General features: G+C 43.0%; 1 protein-coding gene across 3 annotated transcripts in view; it reads right to left on the reverse strand.

The window, feature by feature from the left end:
• Positions 1 to 17,023, reverse strand: part of SHC4 (SHC adaptor protein 4) — a 67,648-nt gene extending 50,625 nt beyond the window's left edge. The window contains exons 1-2 of one of the 3 annotated variants that reach the window (XM_050968816.1): positions 16,970 to 17,023; positions 2,217 to 2,363 (exon numbers count right to left, since the gene is read on the reverse strand). In XM_050968816.1, coding sequence (XP_050824773.1) covers positions 2,217 to 2,234 — 18 coding nt within the window. In that variant the 5' untranslated portion in view covers positions 2,235 to 2,363; positions 16,970 to 17,023. Of the gene's footprint in view, positions 1 to 2,216; positions 3,660 to 15,915; positions 16,010 to 16,969 lie in introns of those variants that run through there. The other 2 variants (XM_050968815.1, XM_050968813.1) reach the window with 2 other exon arrangements.
• Between the last annotated feature and the right edge of the window lie 1,874 nt (positions 17,024 to 18,897).

The raw sequence follows: 18,897 nt of genomic DNA on the forward strand, positions 1-18,897 counted from the left end.
ACTAAACGTATTTTGGAACACAGAAACAAGGAAATTGCTATACCTGTGGTATCCAGGGTTTGTCAGTGGCCTGTACCAGATACTAGAGCTAGTCAAAACTTGGAATTTCTAGTTCACAGGAAATTTTGACCCTTGGAAATTTGTTTTCAGTCTGAAATGCAAGAAAATTTCAGAATTCCCCCAAAATGAAATTTTTGAAATTCAGAACAAAAAAACCTGGTATTGTCTCCTGGTTTCTGGCCAGATTCTCTTTAAGCTCTTGCACATGCTGTCCTGTATTTTGCCACGCTGAACTTTAGGGTTTGATCCTGCAGCCATTCGTCACATGAGCAGGCCCACTGGAGTCTTGCTACTCACATGAGTTAGAACTACGCATTCAAGCTCATCATGCTGAGATCATAACAAGCTCAGGAATTCATTCAAAACTGGTCACTGATAACAAGTTTTCCTGTTTATATCTATTGCTGCAAGTGAGCTCTTCAGGACATCAGAGGGGACGTGACCTTTCAGCTCTGGGGTTTACAGTTAATTCTAAAGAGAAGGATCCTGGTTTGGTACAGGACAATGGACAGCCATTTCTGATTGTGGCAATGACAGTAGCTGCAAATGGGCCAGAGGAAGCCTTCCCTTGAGAGAGCTCCACTTAAAGATTCGCTCATGAAATACTCAGTTTGAGAGAAATTGTTTAAAAAATACGTTTAATCTGGTAGGTAACAGAAGGGATAGTGCCTTTTTAACCTTGCATTCCTCTTTCCTCTGACCATCCTTCGTTCTCTTTTCTACCTTTTCTTCTTGCTTCTTGTTCACGTTCAACATGAACAACAAGAGAGAAGGAACTCAAGCCGAAATAGGGAAAGGACAAGTTCAAGAATATTTAAATAAGTTAGATATATTCATCCTAGAGAGCTTAAGGAACTATCTGAAGCAATCTCAGAACCGTTAGCCATTATCTTTGAGAACTCATTGAGGATGGGTGAGGTCTAGAGGACTGGAGAAGGGTAAATATAGTATCCATTTTTAAAAAGGGAAACAACAAGGACCGGGGGAATTACAGACTGGTCGGCCTAACTTTGATACCTAGAAAGATATTGGAACAAATTATTAAACAATTTGTAAGCAACTACAGGATAATAGGGCTATAAGGAATAGCCAATTTGTCAAGCACAAATCATGTCAAACCAAAGTACAGAGCCATGGCTTTGCCCAGCCTCTTAGGCATTACTCCTGAAGTAACTTAAAAAATTTTACTGTAATTTTCCCATAGCATAAGCTTTCTCTGTGCCTAATGTAGACGGTCTTCCATTCTGGAAAGCTCTTAGACAGGAGATGAACTTAAGAAATTAAAAGGTCAGGGTCAAAGGTCCAGAGAGAAGAACGGGAAGCAATTGTCAGTTCTTTTCACAGTGCAAGAATTAAGGTAACAATTGTAAAGTCTACGCTGGGAGAGAAGAAAAAGAACTGATGCATGTGCCGTGGGGGAGGGAAGCAGAAAATACAATTCGCAGGGACAATTCATGCAGCAAGGTTTCCTTCCCACCAGAGAGTGAAAAATGGAGAGACAAAATGTAACAGTGCCAGCGCAGCCCTGAAAATGAAAGCTATTGGGGCAAGGGAGATATCCTCCATAAATAGACAGCTTCTAAACAGATAAAAGGGGTTACCTCATGCACTGGTACTCCCAGAAAATCAACCGCATTGCAAATGCCAATTTAGGACTGTAAAACATGCTGCATGAAAGCAAACACACGCAGTATTTCCAGGAGAGATGATGCAAAAGAACTACAGTTTGCAGCAGGATTCTCAGCAACTATTAGACACCTACAACATGGCAGCGTTATGACTCATTTGAGATTTTGTGCAGCAGGATTGCTGTAAAGGGGATAAAGACATTATTTAGCGTTCAGCTCCCTCAAACATGCACTTCCTTATTCTTATTTCAAGTCAGTTAATCTGCTTAAGGAGCATTTATTATAATAAACCTTCAAGGAAACGCATTTGGAGACTAATATTATGTTATTGCTTTGGATTACTTATGTACTTTAATTCCCCTTGGTATAATCAACACGTCACTTATGCAAGGCCTCAGAAAACAGGGAACATGCAGTATACAGTGATTTTCGGTACCTATTGAAGAAGTGGGGAAAGGAAGGTTATGTTGCACAAGCCCACACAATTTGATTGTTTTTTTAGTGGAAAATCTGTGACACACTACTTACTCGTACACAGTAGGTCATGCCAGTCTTCACAATGTCCTCTCTGCTCTGCGCCGGAGGTTTGTCCTGTTTGCTTAAAGGGGCAGACTCAAAGCCCAGCAAGATGCAGTCATCTTGAGATTTTGTATTTACATCGAGTTTGTCCGGGTCCTGCCGTGGATAAGAAGTAGGCAGGCAGCTGATTAAATTGATTTCTGGTGAGGTTGGGCTGCTTGGAACTGTAACACACTCTGTGAGTTTAATTCTTGGCACCTCTTTTGTCCCCAGACAGAAGTTTTTAAAACCAGGCAGATTAGATGGATTGGATAATTTAATATTAGCCATTCGGGGTATCAAAGTGCACGAAGTGGTAGAGCTGTCCTGCGTCCCCAAGGTGACATCCTCAATTGGTAAATGAGGTGTGGAGGAATGAGAAGATGAAGAGGCGCCTTTGATATTTAAAGAGCTACTTTGTGTACCTTCCTCTAATGATGTTATAAAATCATCCCTAAAGCGACTGTATTTAGCCCTGTTGAGCATTCCTGGGTGTCTAAATAGTCCTACATACAGTATGTGTCCACTGAGACTGTGCTGACTGCGTTCTCTCATAGCCTTGGAAGTTTTGTAACTGGATACTGTTGCATAAATTGGCTTTCTTCTTGTAGCGAAATGACATGGAAATTAAGCAAGTCAAACCATTTTAAAAACAGACGCCAATTGGAAATTCTTTGTTGACTGCTTCACACGTGGCTTATTTTTCTTAATGAACATAGCTTAAGTCTGCATGGTCATCTGTAAGTAATGCTAAAGGAAACATACACACAGGTATAACAATACTACAGCAGTTTAATCTGAAGAGATGCTATCCATATCTAAAATCATTTCTGCCACAAGCAAGCAAGCCTCTAAATTATTCTCAGCTTTGAACACTCACTGTAATAGCCTGCATCATTAACGGTGAATTCCTAGCTGCAGTAGAGACTAAAAAAAATATTCCACAGAAAGCAATACAAGATAGCTAGAATCTCAAAAGCATCTTTAAATTAGCAAGAACCCAAAGAGATACCTTACAAGCCCTGTTCTTAGTATTTTGTATTCAGCTGACCCACTGGAAAGAAATATCATGGTTCTGCAATTTGCACATTCTTTATTCACACAATATGATTTAAAAAAACGTGCAAAATAATTCTCTGAATGTAGTCAGCAGTTCTTAATACAAATCCTGCTAATTCTTGTCTTTAAAGTCATTCAGCATCGCAATCTAGAAATACACTCAATATTCGTATGGTCCAGCACAATTTTACTTCCAATCTCCAGACTCATCATCATCATCATCTTTGTGCAGCTTCTTTGACAGCCCTTGAGTCATTGCTAGCTTTTCCTTAAAAAGCCAGGTTAAGCAGAATTTTTCTGTTCAAAATTCTGATGAGTGTGTTGCCGTTTTTGTGAATGAAGTTTTCTGAATGAATTTCTCTGTGTGCAAGCTAATAAATCTGTGAATGAAGCTGAGAATGGCTATAGCTGACTGACAGTCACAGGGGTGTTTAATTTTCATCCAATCAGAAGAAAGCCTGGTGACTCATACACCATAAATACACTAAAGGAGTAGCCATGAAAAAAATGAGTTTTTGGGAAGCCGGGGTAGGGGGGAACAGTTTTAATGTGCCTGTAATAAATGGACAAACACATCAGTAATTACAATATCCATAGGTCTAATACAATTTTTGCTCAGAACATAGCAAAAATTCTATTTTGCTATTATGTCTGCAAGGCACCATCAGAAGCCAATAATTGAATCTACTGTTCCACTGATATTAGGACATATGGTACGATTCCTGTGGGAAGATGTGATGCATCTTTCCTAGAAACTGAGTTCTTTTTTTTCTTTTAAATTGACTGTTGGTTTAATATCCGATTTATTGCAACATCCTGTGCCTATCAAATTTACTCTAAAGACATGATGAAAACGGCAAAAGCCTAAGCACACAGGAAGCCAGAATCTGAAAAGGTAATGGCATAAAATAAAATGTAATCTTTCCTCAAATTGCTTAAATAATGACCACATAATTCATAGAAACATTTACGTTTACTTATGTACGGTGCAGTTGTATTCAAGCAATACCTGCATCCAGATATTATTTCAACTTCAGGAAGGATGGCATTCACATTTCATTAAATATTGTGGTGACTCCCCTGCTGTCACTACCCCAAACACACAGATTTCTGCTATTAGAGGAGTGGAATTTTTATTCCATTTCAAACCTGCTTGCACTGAAACTCACCAATGGTAATAAAATCATGATGGATAAACATCTTATGCATTAAAATGCTAGCTCCAATATCACTGTATAGGATAAGTAAAGGAACATCTAATGCTATTTCACAGAAACCACATAGCTTTTTAAATAGATATTGTCAAACCTGTTTCAAATTCCTACCTCTCTTGAAAACATTTATATGAGCCTCAACACCACTCTTGATATCCATGATTAAAAGCCCAAGAGCAGAGATTTGCCCAGCTGAGCCCTCCCAGACTGTGTCTACACTGCATTGTAAACCTGAGTCAGAGACCTGGGCTTGTGGACTCTGTGGTTCGAAGCCTAGTTTTGAGTGTCCAGGCTTCTTCATTGTAAACCTTGTCCACACTGAAAGATTGCAAAATGGCCCCAAGTCACTGCAGGTCTCAGTGCTGACCCAGCTTGCTAGCAGGGTGTTAGGACCCTGGTCAGATTGATTTGTGTGCAGACAGAAGTAGGGTTTGGGCTCAACCCTGAGTCAGAGCCCAGGCCTACTGTGCTGTGTGGACATACCCTCACACTCAAAGGGTTTGAGAATAATGCAGTTAGAACTCAATTCCTGCCACTCAGCAAGTCTGTTCTATCAGCTGCTTGAGACACTTGATCACTAACTTTTAAAGTTTTCAATATTAAATTAATTTTAAGATGATGATATTGAGCCTGATTCTTCTCTCCTGTGTGTTTGTATAAACCAAGAGTACCCTCTGAAGGAGAACTGGATTCCTAGCTGATTATCTTGACTACAACAGCAGGAGTGAACTAACAACGTACGGGTTACTGAAAAGAGGTAAGTCAATGCTGCCATCAGGTTACACATGTCTCACAGCATCTAGTATTATCCTGATAGTAGATTGAGAGGCAGGGCCGCCCAGAGGGGGGGGGGGGCAAGTGGAGCAATTTGCCCCAGACTCCGGGCCCCGCAGGGGCCCCCATGAGTGTTTTTCGGGGCCCTGAAGCAGGGTCTTTCACTTGCTCTGGGGATCCCGGAAAACTCTCGCAGGGCAGCCCTGTTGAGAGGTAAAATTAAAAGAGCTGTATTCTAGTACTGGAGCAATACTTGCTCCAGGGGACAACTGCTTCATTTAAATCAACCCATTTCAGGAGGATTCATCATTTGTTTTGAAACCAAACTCTGACAAAACCAAGCCAAACTGCCAGTTAAAACAATGTCTAACTCCTCATGAAGAATTATATTTAATAAATGCTTCTAAGCACTTTCTACCTTTTGGTGCTGACAAATGATGAGTGCTAATATGTATTGTACACTTTGCGCAAAGAAACTCTTATAGCATTAGTATGTGTCCTCTCAGTTCTTTGCTTTAGACACTATTTTAGGACTCCGACCAAGTGATGCAGTGACTGTGTTTGCATCACTGGTCACTCCAGTTTTTAGAAGCATTTGCAAAATGAAAATGAAGATCTTATAGGACAGATCCTCAGCAGGCGTAAGTTGGTGTAACTCCATTGATGTAAATGGAGCTACATAGATTAGCACTATGGTTCTGACCTGTTGAGTTTTCATGAACTGCATGAGCTGAGAGGGGCTGCTGTGTTGGTCCACACTATCAAAGGACTGCACAGTCGCCCAACCAATAAAATTGCAAGATAGGCCCATTACACCAGCAGAACAAACTCTCATTGGCTTATCATACACTAAGGCATGTCACTTTCTAACAGCTTCTGAAAACTGCCCTTTTCCATTGGATGTCACATACTTTCCATCCACAGACAGTAGCAGACTGGGCTGGATTAATGCACAGACACGACATGCCTGAGTCCCAGCTCCTGGAGTCAAAATGTTCTAGCCCTCATGATTGCAAAAAAAACCTGGTAAAGGATACCCTGGCACAGCTGCTGCCATGATGCCTGCCTGAGTCTGCAGAGAGCCTGAAACAATAGCTCAGAGCTGGGAATGGCCTCACACACTTCTATGAGGTGTTAATGCCAAGACGCTCTGCTCGGGCAGGAGGGCCAGGGGGGAGTCTGCCACATCACCTCAGTAGACGACTCTGATTTTGGCAGGAAGAGAAATGCCCAACCAGTGTGTGAAGAGTGCCTAGTTGCAAATGATCACAGATAGAATAAACAACATTTCTGTGCTTCCAGCCCAGCCAGATGGCTGAGGGCTGCACATTTCAGCCCTGCCTGGGGGGTATTCTCCACTTCCCCACCTCTTGAGGTAGAGCAGACAATCAGAATTGCTGGAGGAGGCAGGCAGAGCTCCTTCCCCCTCCCCTTGGGAGCTGAAGCTGTTCTCACAGGAGCAGTGCAGGGCAGCTCCACCTTCTCATCTCCTCTCCCCTCCTGCAAGCAAGGGGATGGGTTCTCTGCTCCTCCTCGCCTTTCTGCAGCAGCAGGCCTGGGATGGGGGTGGGTGGGTGAAGAGCCCCCCTCATGCACATTTTTTGAAGACCTCTTTAGGCACTGAGTGCAATGGGCTTTGCCCGCCCATCCAACAGATCCAACCTACTGCTCCTGGGAGGAGTGTCACGCTGCTGCTGCTAGGAGGCCACGCCACAATGTGGGAGCAGAACCAAGGTGGGCCCCTGGATCATAGCGTGTCTACATGCCTACCTCGCCTGAGTCCAGCCCTCTCTGCGATGTCAGTTGGGTAGGAAGAGCAGGCAAGATGAGGTGTGCAAGAGTCTGCTGGTTGGTTTAGCCCAGTCATCAGCCGGACCCTGCTTAGCCCCTCCCTGCCAAGCTGCAGAGCAAGCACGGAAACAGGCCTATTAAGAAAAAAAGCCCATCGAAACCAATGGCAGGGTAACAGAACACAAACTTACAGTACAGCTCAAAGAGATCCTGCCAGCAGCCACCAGAGGACAGACACCAAAGTCAGATTGATCTTAATGGTACAGTTCTAGAGCAGGAAAGCTTTGCAAGAGCCCAAATCTCAAGTACAATGCACTTATCTAAGATACATTCCAAGATGCATTTGATCTAGTTGGATCTGATTGTACTGGGCAGTATCAGACATCACAGGCACAATCGGATAAGGAAAAAGACCCAGGGATGTTCTGCATTTATCAGCCACTGTGCAAAGGGTGCTATAGGATCTTGGGAAAGAGCCATGGAGGCTTTCCCTGCAAGGTCATCAGTTCAAATCCAGTCTAGATGGTAATGTTCCATCCTAAGCTCCATATGTGTTATGGCCAGGCCCCCTATGCACAGACAGCTACCTGCCATCCAAGGTAGTTACCCCTACATTGGTATCTGGGGCTCCCCCTTCCCATGGCCACTGGTCTGGAAAGGGTTGGGGGACGAGCCACAGGGCTTCCTGACCACCTCTGTTATTTTTATGCACAGAGGCCTCAGTGGAGCTCAGAGCCCCTGTTTACAATCTAAATAGCCAGCCCTTTGGGACAGGGGTGGTCTCTTTTCTGTGTCTGAGCACTTTTTCACGCAGCAGGGCTCTAATCCCAGTTGGGCTCTTTGGGCACTAGCATCATATAAATATTTACAGGACAGACCCAGCTCCGTGGTACTTCTGGCTTCCTCAGTGCTACCAGATGGCTAATAAGCCACGGTAGCAAGAGATGCCCAGTTCCATCTGCAACTGGCCTGCAGATTGCACCCCATGCGATCATACACAGCCCAGGGCAGGCGTACTTACTGCATCTTGCTCCATCTAGAATGAAGCCACAGCCACAGAAATAGCTCGCACTGGTACAAAACACAGCAGCCTGTCTGCTTAGCAACGTCACCATCACCACCTAACCCCAGTGCCAAGTTCTCTGTACCGGCCTCCTGGCGAATACAAAAGGAAGACACACAAATTGTTACTTCTGTTTTGAAAGTGCTCAGATGTTTCTGGTAGGGGTGGGGCGCTGAGGCACATCAGCAAGAGAAAGGATGGGGTAGTGAATGAGGGGGTTGGAATGGATGAAGTTGGAGTGTGATTCAGGCAAGAGGGCTCACTAGCCCAAGGCAGGGCTCAGAGTAAGCAGGAGAGGGAATGAGAGTAGGGCAGACTATGTTCAGGCCTTGCATACACTAGAGACAGACTCTAAACCTTCCTCACTGCTTCTAAAACCAATTCACTTGCACTGGGGTTAGTAACATGAACCCTAACGTAGGCAGGTCACTACAGTCAGATCTAGCCTGAGCACCATTACGTGGCTGGCATTAAAAAACACTGATGACTCATCCTACGACAGCTCCCAACCTTGTTAACACCGGTGGAGCTGAACCAACGTCAGCAGCAACTGGAAATTAGTGCAGACAGCTCACAAGTGTGCACGTCCCCTCCTGACACAAATGAGGTAGGATTCCTGTGAAGGGAAGTTTCCGAGATTACATGGGAGCAAAGTAGCAAAACAAGAGGGAGGGGCTGGTGGCAATGTACGGAGTCTGTAAACAGCTAACTGAAATACTAGGGCCAGTTGCATGCGCCTTCCCACCGATGCTGATGGTTCTAGTCCTGCAGAAATTGAAAAATCCAAGAAGGAGACCAGCTGAGCTTTAGCATCACCTCTATCTTACACACACATGCACACCCACCCCCCTCTAACTCCTGGGGAGCAATGACACATAGGCTTTCTTTCAAAGGGCCAGGGATATGGACCGGTCCCCTAAGACTTTTGTGCTTGTAGAATATTACATAAGGTGACACGCTCCAGAGGGAGGGAGTTATGATGAAATTGTCCAACCCCCTCCCCCAACTCCTAACCCTGATACATGGAACACAAACATCAACATCTCAGCAAAATGTGTTTGTTGACATAGGGGCAGTGAGAATTGTCCCATTTCCCTGGAAGCAGAGCCTCCTAATAATGCCTGAGTCATACATGACAAGACTTTGAAAGTCTGATTTCCCCTCCCCTCACCCCTCCCGTGGTGCTAGAGAAAGGAAGCAGCGTTAACCAGCACTTACCTAGCTGGTGGCATCATTGAGTGGGATTAAGGTGTAGGAGGTATAATAGCTGACTACTTCTCAGAGCCACAGAGCTCCAGAGCACAATGGAATTTTAAAAAAGCCCTGTTTTCAGGCACAAGAAGAAATAAAAGTTTGGTAGCAAGAGCCAGAACAAAATTGCAGCAGGAAAAGAAACATTAGCCCTTGTGGAAGGAAAAACAACATTGTGCGTTTCAGTTAAAGAGCTCTCTTCTCAAGGCAAGGCTGCAGTTTCAAACTAGTGGGCGGTTGGCCTCTGACCACCAGGGAGCACAAAGGGCCTTTTAGCATTGGAGAAATGGAGCCTGCAATCTTTTTTAAAGTATAAAAGGAGGCTATGTCTCTTGCACACCACTCTGGTTCACATTGGTCTCCTCTGTTCGTGTCACAGGGAGGTTATGGCATGATGCTGCAGCTCATTGCACTCCAGTTCCTGAGGCCTGCTGGGAGGAAGCCAAACCCTTGCTCGGAAACAGAGGACAATACAATTTTCCAATTTTCTTGGCTGGGGTCTGCTTTAATGAAGGGGTGCATATTTCCTGAAGCCTCTATCAGGACTCATTTTCTCAGGCAATAAGAACATCCTTGTAGTCCAGGTATTCTGCTTGGATTGCCTGTGGCAGTTTTGTAACAGATTCCTACACTGTCTGTATTATAATACTGTAAATTCATTGATCTAGAACCCAGCTAAATGTATGTGTATATTGCAGTTTCACTAGAGGAAATGTGCCTACGAAGAACAGAAACTCTGCCTTAAGAACATAAGAAAGTGTTATTTACTCCTTCTCATAAAACAAGAACTAGGGGTCACCAAATGAAATTAATAGGCAGCAGGTTTAAAAACAAACAAAAGGAAGTAGTTTTCCACACAACACACAGTCAACCTGTGGAACTCCTTGCCAGAGGATGTTGTGAAGGCCAAGGCTATAACAGATTTTAAAAAAGAACTAGATAAGTCCATCAATGGCTATTAGCCAGGATTGGTAGGGATGGTGTCCCTAGCCTCTGTTTGCCAGAAGCTGGGAATGGGCGACAGGATAGATCACTTGATGATTACCTGTTCTATTCATTCCCTCTGGGGCTAGGTGGACCTTTGGTCTGACCCAGTATGGCCATTCTTATGTTCTTATTGGCTATATCAATGTTTCTTCTACACTATTATCCTGCCTTTGATACTGTGCCAACTGCTTCCAAAGGTGGTGTAAAATTGCCAAGAGATGTTCTGTGTTATGCTATGAAGGAAGATCCTAATGGCTTTTGCTGATGATCCACCTATGCTCTGATGTACAACAATAGATAGCCGTTGTAATCCTATCCTGGCTAGGGTCATCTGCAGCGGCTCCAATTCATAAATGTGCAACCAATGTTTTCAACTTTAAACTACTTACTACTTCCATTGCATCATGGAGCTGAGTTCCATTGCTTAAATCTATCATTCACAGCACATTTCTTTACAAGAGCAAACATAACACCTCTACAACATTTCAGTACTATCAGCTCTTTTGGGGATTACCAACACTGTGCCTGGAACATTACACTCGATCTCCAGCAGCCTTGGGGGCAGGCAAGGATAGTTAGATTGGTCCCTTTAGGGTTAGCATTCTAGCAAGCTATTCTTATAGCAGAGGGTGAAGGATACCCAATGAAGAATTTCAGTTAATGTAACACTAACTATATAAAAATTGCATTTTATACAGAGGTGGAAATGGGCAGGCATTAATGTGACCTGCATTACTATCTGCCCACAAACCCCTCTTCATAGTCCTATCAAGAGGCTGGAAAGTGGGAAACAATAGAGTGCCAAGTTACATCTCTAAGGCGTGTTATGTAGGGGAGATTTTCAACTGAAGTGCCCATCTGGAGCGGCATATGTTATGACAGTCCCAGAAGTGCCCTTTGGAGAGTGCTACTTTCAAGGGGATAAGATCATCTGGAAGGTAGGTCTGGCCATCCAAATGTCAGTAGAGCAGATAGTGAAAATATTACTTCTATCCTCCTGAGCTGGCCAAACATCATGTCTCTACGTAGTCTCTGCACCAGCAGTACGTTTGTACTAACATGGACAGAAGCACTCAGACTGAATAGGGTTTATTGACCTCTTCCCCAAGACAGCTTAAACTGCAGTCGATGTTTCCTGTCGCATGCATTTTCTCATTAATTCCCTGTCTCACACACACACTCACTACAATCACATTCATCGACCTGTGAATGCAAAGCACATGTAAGCAGTGGTTATATTCTCACATGCACCAGGAGAAGGTTAAAAGCAGCATTACACGTGTCTTGTAATCAATGCACAAATATCCTGTATTTCTGCTAGAGTGCAGTGTCTAACAAGACAGTTTTAAATTTTTGGAAATGTGCATTAAAACCTTGTGAATGTGAGGGAATAACATGAAGGGGTTAGTTAATGAGGAGACATGAATTAGCAGCTTGAGTGAAACAGGCAAACCCTGAGGACTTATCTTGGCTGCATAGAGCAAAAGCAAAGTTAATACAGTCATGGGGCGTGTGAGACAGCTGTCTCAATGCAAGGGAAAACCTAAACACTTGCTTCCTCACTGATATGCATGGTTAACAGCAGTCTTCAACCTTTTTTTCATTTTCAGATTCCTAAAAAATGTTGAACGCAGGTGTGGATCCCTTTGGAAACCTTAGACTCTGTAGATCCCCAGGGGTCTAACCACTGACTTAGGACAAAATACCACAGAATTCTGCTATAGAATGATAGTCAAAATCTTTATTTACTTTGTAACTAGCAATTTATTAAAATTCACAACATTTCCCCCTGAGCACTGATGGAGTTTCAATTCAGTGGAATCTGCTTCTTATAATGTGTGCCCGCAATTCTTTTTCAAATCTAGTTATTGAAAGGTTTAACTCACTGTGGTTTTACTTCTGTTGCAGCTTACCTTACAGGTATGGCTTCAGGAGAGTGGAAGTTCTCCCCCCCGCCCCCATATACATAAAATATTCTTTCAACTGTTTGATATTGGTTTCATGTATTTTTCCATCATTGCAATTCAGTAAAAAGCCAATTGTGTTTTCCCTCTGTTGATATTCACCCCTTCTTGTCAACTGTTGGGAATGGACCACATCCACCCTAACTGAACTGGCCTCCTTAACACCACCCCCGCCACTTGATAAGGCAACCTCCATCTGTTCATGTGCTGTATATTTATACCTACCTACTTTTTTTCACTCCATGCATCTGATGAAGTGGGTTATAGCCCACGAAAGCTTATCCCCAAATAAATGTGTTAGTCTCTAAGGAGCCACAAGGACTCCTTGTTGTTTTTAAATGTACTTTATAAGTGTAGGTTAAGTTTCCGATTTCATACAGGCAAGGGACTGATCACATGGGCCGAAGACACACTGTCAGTCAGCAGTGATTGTAGGTCAAATTTTCAAAAGCCTATGTCTCTTTTGAAAATGACACTTGGGCACTTTTGACATTTTTATCTGCATCTAGTTTGGTTCTCCTCACCATAAGCCAACTGAAAATGATATACTCTCTAGAAATATAGTTGAAACTGAGAAGTTTGAGAGTGGGCAACAGAGATGGTTAGAAGTGTAGTGGAGTAGTCATAGGAGGAGATTGCAAGAACTAGGATTATTTAGAATGGAAATGTAGAATGTGACTGAAGCCAGTTGCTAAAGGTGAAATGATTTGCAAAGCAGACACTGCTGGTGGAGGGTGCACGCAAGAGGCTTTGGTGAGCTGAGTTAGGCAAAGCTGGAACTGAAGGAGAGTTTTTAATCCTTCTGGCCTCGCAGCCACATTTCCTGCCAACCCCACCCAACGCTTCACCTAAGACCAGGTGTTCTCCTTTTCATTTTAGGAAAAAGACGGACAAATAGTCCGGTAGGACAGAGCTGCAATGAAACAGCAGTGAGATGGAGACATTCACCTATGAGCACTAGTTCAATCCAGCCCTAGGCAGCAGCTGTAACCTAAAAGTCTAAGCCGATGGCTACACTAGACAGCTTGCAGCTATGCCATGATAAACTCTCTTGTGTAGCTGCTCTAGGCCGAGAAGAGAGAGCTCTTCTGTGATTTACTGAACATAAGGAGCGGCGGCAGCAGGAGAAGCACTCCCACCCACGTAGCGCTGTCCACCCACACCCCTCAGGTTGGTGTAACTTACCTTGCTCAGGGGGTTGGTTTATTCACATGCTTGCGCAACGTAAGTTATATTGACATAAGTGGTAGTGTAGATATGGCCTTTGGCTATGCCTATCTCTATACTTAAAAGGCTACAGTGGCTCAGCTGTGGCACTCCCCTGTAGACACTCACTACGGCAATTGGGCAATTGGAGGGTTTCTCCTCTCGCTGCAGATCATCCACTTCCCTGAGAGGCAGTAGCTAGATTAGTGGAAAAATTCTTCCATTGACCTAGTGCTGTCTACACCTGGGGTTAGGTTAACATATCTCTGTCTCTCAGCGGTGTGGATTTCTCACATCTCAGAGCTGTAGTGATGCTGATGTAAGTTTTCAGTGTAGATCAGCCCTAAAATCCGAAGGCTGCTCGCCAGCCAGTGTGAAATGAGTCAAGTTCACTTCAGTTCAAAAAGGGAAAATGTGTTCACATTAAACAGCACTTTTAAAAGTCACTTGGAGAGAGAGAGAGAGAGAAGCCAAGTATTGAAGAGGTGTGGAGAGTCAGCTACCCTTTTGCATCCTACTGGTCCTTCCAGGCCCAAGTTGAGTCCTATGGACAAGGCACATTGTGAGGAAAGTTTGCACTGTATATGCCCCTTCTGCGGATATGACAGTACTGCTGTCAAATTAACTCTGTTCACAAACCCTAGAATCACTTTACTAAGAGAGAGTTCCATATGTAAAAGAGGTAGCAGGTTTCTTGGGCCTGCTATTTGAGGCCAACAAGATGCAACAGAACTAGCCATATACCGGAAGGACATGCAGACACCCTTAAGTAGAAGTAGCAGATAGGAAATCAACACACTAAGAACCCCACAGATTTGCAGTGACAGCTGGTGATATAACTTCAGCACATCCTGTGAGTAGGACAGCCAGCCAGGGGATGGCCACACAAAATCTAAGCAACAAGAAGCCCAACCAAAGAGATCAAATTGATTGTCACATGCCAAGTACTCAATGCAGCACAGGCTTCCTGCAGAGCAAATACAGCATCTACAGCCTGGCTAGTAGGTACCAGGGGCGGCTCTAGGCAGGTTGATCCACACCTCCCGAAGCTGCGGGACCAGCGGACCCTCCGCAGGCAAGCTGCCTGCTGCCCTCACGGTGACCAGCAGAGTGCCCCCAGTGGCGTGCCGCCCGGAGCACGCGCTTGGCGTGCTGGGGCCTGGAGCCGCCCCTGGTAGGTACAATTGGAGCCTGTCTGAGCCTACCCCTGTGGTGTACCGAGAGGCCATCCAGGCCCTCTTCACTTCTTAAATCTACTACAGATTTGACACACTTATAGTGCGGTCCAGGACATACAACCCAAGGCAACTGGAGGGCACATAGGACTGAAGGACAAATAAGGACACTACAGGTTGGTGTGTTCTTTGCTTTTTTAGAATTAGTTATCAAAGCTCTGTTACTGGCTAAAAAAACCCAACAACCAATCCTGAAAACAGAAACAAATTCAGCAGGATGACAAAGTAGCTTCAGCTAGGCAGTGTCAGCTCCATAAGGGAGCAAGGTTCATCAAGAGTACTACATGACTGGGGCCAATTCCAGAGGAAACAGGAAACAATGATTTCCAAAGAACCACCACTTACTCCTGCTCTGGTATTTGATATTATACAGGTAGAGTGCCACCCTTGCTTAGATGTGACCATTAAAAATATGCATAATTTCTTAATTAAAATACAAGTTTGAGAACATCCAAATACACATACTGAAAAACTAACCTTTCCCAGGCCTGGTCTACACTACGCTGTTAAACCGATTTTAACAGCGTTAAATCGATTTAACGCTGCACCCGTCCACACTACACTGCTTTTTATATCAATTTAAAGGGCTCTTTAAATTGATTTCTGTACTCCTTCAAAACAAGAGGAGTAACGCTAAAATCGATATTACTATATCGGATTAGGGTTAGTGTGGACGCAAATCGACGTTATTGACCTCATTATTTTACAGTAGCTACCCACAGTGCACCGCGCCAGAAATCGATGCTAGCCTCGGACCATGGACGCACATCACCGAATTAATGTGCCTAGTGTGGACACGCACAATCGACTTTATAATATCTGTTTTATAAAATCGGTTTAAGCTAATTCGAATTTATCCTGTAGTGTAGACGTAGCCCCAGTGTCCAGGCAGCTGGGCTGGTGATGGCTGCCTAGGAAGTGTTAGAGAATTTATTCCCAGTGCAGATGACTAGTCACAGCACCTCCCCATGCTCCGGAGGGTCAGCACATTTGTTATCTTAGCCCTGAGATTAGGGTTGGTTTAATGCAGTGTAGATACTATGGGGATCAGAAAGACATTTTAGAGACTGCCGTGCTTTTCCTCTTCTTGCTCCTTCCATTCCTGTAGAAACACATTCTCCTCACCTCATCAGTCCACAGCCTTGTTTGGTACGAGAGAATTCTTTACAGTTTCTGCCATCTGGAGCAGCCTTTCCTTTACTCACAAGCAGCAACTCACCATCGGTTTAAAAACCTCATCAAGCAAAATTTTCAAAGGCACAAAGGGTAGCTAGGCTCCCAACTCCCACTGAAAGTCAATGGGAGTTGGGAGCATAACTAACTTGTACAACCTTGAAAAAAAATCACCCCAGGAGAGAACAATTCCCCCCACTCCCGTGCTTATACCTTTAAATTCATTTTTAAAAAACGTGTTTTAAAGCCTTCCCTTGTAGCTTGTCTGAAAGGTGCCATCCAAAGAGAGAGCTCTTGTATTGAAAACATTTTTTAGAATACACAAAAAATAGCACAGATTTTGAAGTACGATGCTGTTAAAGATCAAATGACTAGCACAGCCAAGCTCACTGTTGCTGTATAACTGTGATAGCAAGAAACCAACAGCCACGTACACAGGATGAGAGGAGGAAGCATTATAGAAAAATTAAAGCGATCGCACCACACACAGCTAATATGCTTTTTATACTATACGGCATCAGAGCCATGCCTGCATGCATGAGGTTACCACCATAGCCTCCGGGAGGTCTCCAAGGGAACCTAAAGACAAACAGCACTTTTGTAAATATAACTACAGGAAGTACAGCTTGCTCCATTTCCTCTGTTTGTCCTCATGTAAGAGCAAGTCTGGTATCAGCGTTCCATGATTACTCAACTCCTCTTTGCTCATTAAAGTATTATCCTTGGGAACTAACCTTGTTACAGATAGCTGGATATTTTAAATAATGTCCAGATGGACACCCACACACATCCGCCTGTCATAGAGAACATGTATCAATGACTGCTGTACTGACAGAAGGTATCAAGTAGCTGTCAAAGGAAAAAAGTTAAATATAGCACTTAACTGCCTAATTCTGTTTTGCCCAAATTGTACAGCCGGGCATTCCAACTTGGAAAGTTCCCTCCTGCATTTCATAGTTAACTTTTCAGCAATCTAAGAAAAGAAACCAGGAGCAAAACCAGTTACCTGTTCTGTGTCTTTCTTCGGAGGAAGTTGAGCACATACACACAAAAAAAGAGGTACCAGAATTATACAAATAGTTTTCTCATTTGCCTACGCAGTGGTTGAAAAAAATCTGAAAGAAAATCCAATAGCTAGCCTGTTGCATAACTAGAGTGATTTGAATCAGTGAGCTCTTCAGCACATATCTCTGACATGCCAGTTTCAAAATTATCATGCCAAATTCTCAGCTTTGTCAATACAATAGTGATGCTCAAGATACTAACTCAGAACAGTTTGGTAAAAATTTTCTGCAATATTTAGAACTGGTAGCTGGTCATAGTTTTTAGATGAAACTGAGACAGTCCAATCTAACTGAGAATTGCTTTGCTCTTAATATCAGCTAGTGAATTATTTTGGTTATTTATGAAGTATTTGCAGATATTCAACCCTAGTCCAGCATCAGTGCCTACACACCAACCCCTTTCCCACAAAAACCAAAACAGTACCTCTCTGGTAAGCCACTATCACGTTAAAAGCAAAAGCTGCATTACTGCAACATTATAAAGGGAGAATTTACACTGTGAAATTCAGAGCTCTTGTTCCCACAGCTCTGCCACTTTGCACACAGCAATACAAAAAGATGCACAAGGTGTAATCTAAATACTTTCATATGTAGAAACATTCAAAAGTGTGGAAGACTTCTTGTTAATCTGGGAATAACTTGCTCCCTGACTTCTTGAGTATTAAGTGTCTCACCTATAAAATGGTGTACTATGTAGTTCTACCCTGCTTATGTTTAAAGAAAAAAAAAGGCACTATCATGGATATTGTATGCATGCTATCAAGTAATATCATATATTTTGATTATCTTAATGAACATTCATTAAAATAGATTCTAGTTTCCTGGAATGTGAGCCCTTAAGAGTAGTGGCGGGTCAGTGCTTTGAGTTATTCTTTGAAGTACTGGGATACTTGTAGTAGATGTCTCAGAGAGTAAATTCAAACATCTAATTAAACAGGTTTGTTGGTTCTTTTTTTTTTTTGAATGGCCATTGCAAATATTTCCGTTTGGTGCTCCAATCTGGAATTGCATTCTTAGAGCAATGCTAAAAGACTAATCGGAAAAGACATTTTGGTTTTGTTGCTATTTCATGCCCAGATTTGATTATTTTCAGAATTTACTCAAAAATGTTATTCTCATTGAGGACTAAACTCCTAGGAAGTTTGGGCTTTAGTTTGTAACATTTTAAGTTATTTAAATAATTGTTTTGAACTATGGAAATAGCGTGGTAAGTCATAAAGGGCCAAATATTCTCTGGGGACTTTCCAAAATTCACCTTTGGGTTGAGAACACACGTGAGAAATTTCAAAGCATTGTTTCTGTAGAAAGTTTCAAAAGCCATGAAAGAACTACAAGAGCAAAACTACAGTATGAACCTGATTTTATATATAGAACACCATGAATTAATGTACTTCTAATCTCAAAGGACATGGAGTAGCAACACCAGTTAATGGTGCAGTTCTGATAGCTGAGGTGAAGTGAGCAGTTGTGATGAGTCACTGGAAAGCAAGGAGCTCTCCATATGCAAGCTGTACAAATTTTCAAAAGGATATTTAGCACAGTATCTTCAGTAATGCAGGTGTAAAGATCTACGCCGAGGTCAGATGAGGACAATACAAAACCCCATGTTACATCACACTATGGTACAAAAGATGTTAACAGCTCCAAACATTGTCATTATCTGCCGCTTCTTTTGTCCCCTTTACTCCTAGCAGGAAGTGAGATTCATCTTAGATTTTGCACACTCAGTTTTAATTCCAATTCCAAGACAGGAATTCCAAGATTAGTTCCATTGCAGGAATTTCTGAACAGTGGTAGATTTTTACATAGTATATAGAAAACCTGTGTTTTGCCTTCATGCCACGGTGATAATGCCAAGACATGAGCAGAT

The sequence above is a fragment of the Gopherus flavomarginatus genome, chromosome 9 (genome assembly GCF_025201925.1).
Source record: "Gopherus flavomarginatus isolate rGopFla2 chromosome 9, rGopFla2.mat.asm, whole genome shotgun sequence".
NCBI lineage: Eukaryota > Metazoa > Chordata > Testudines > Testudinidae > Gopherus > Gopherus flavomarginatus.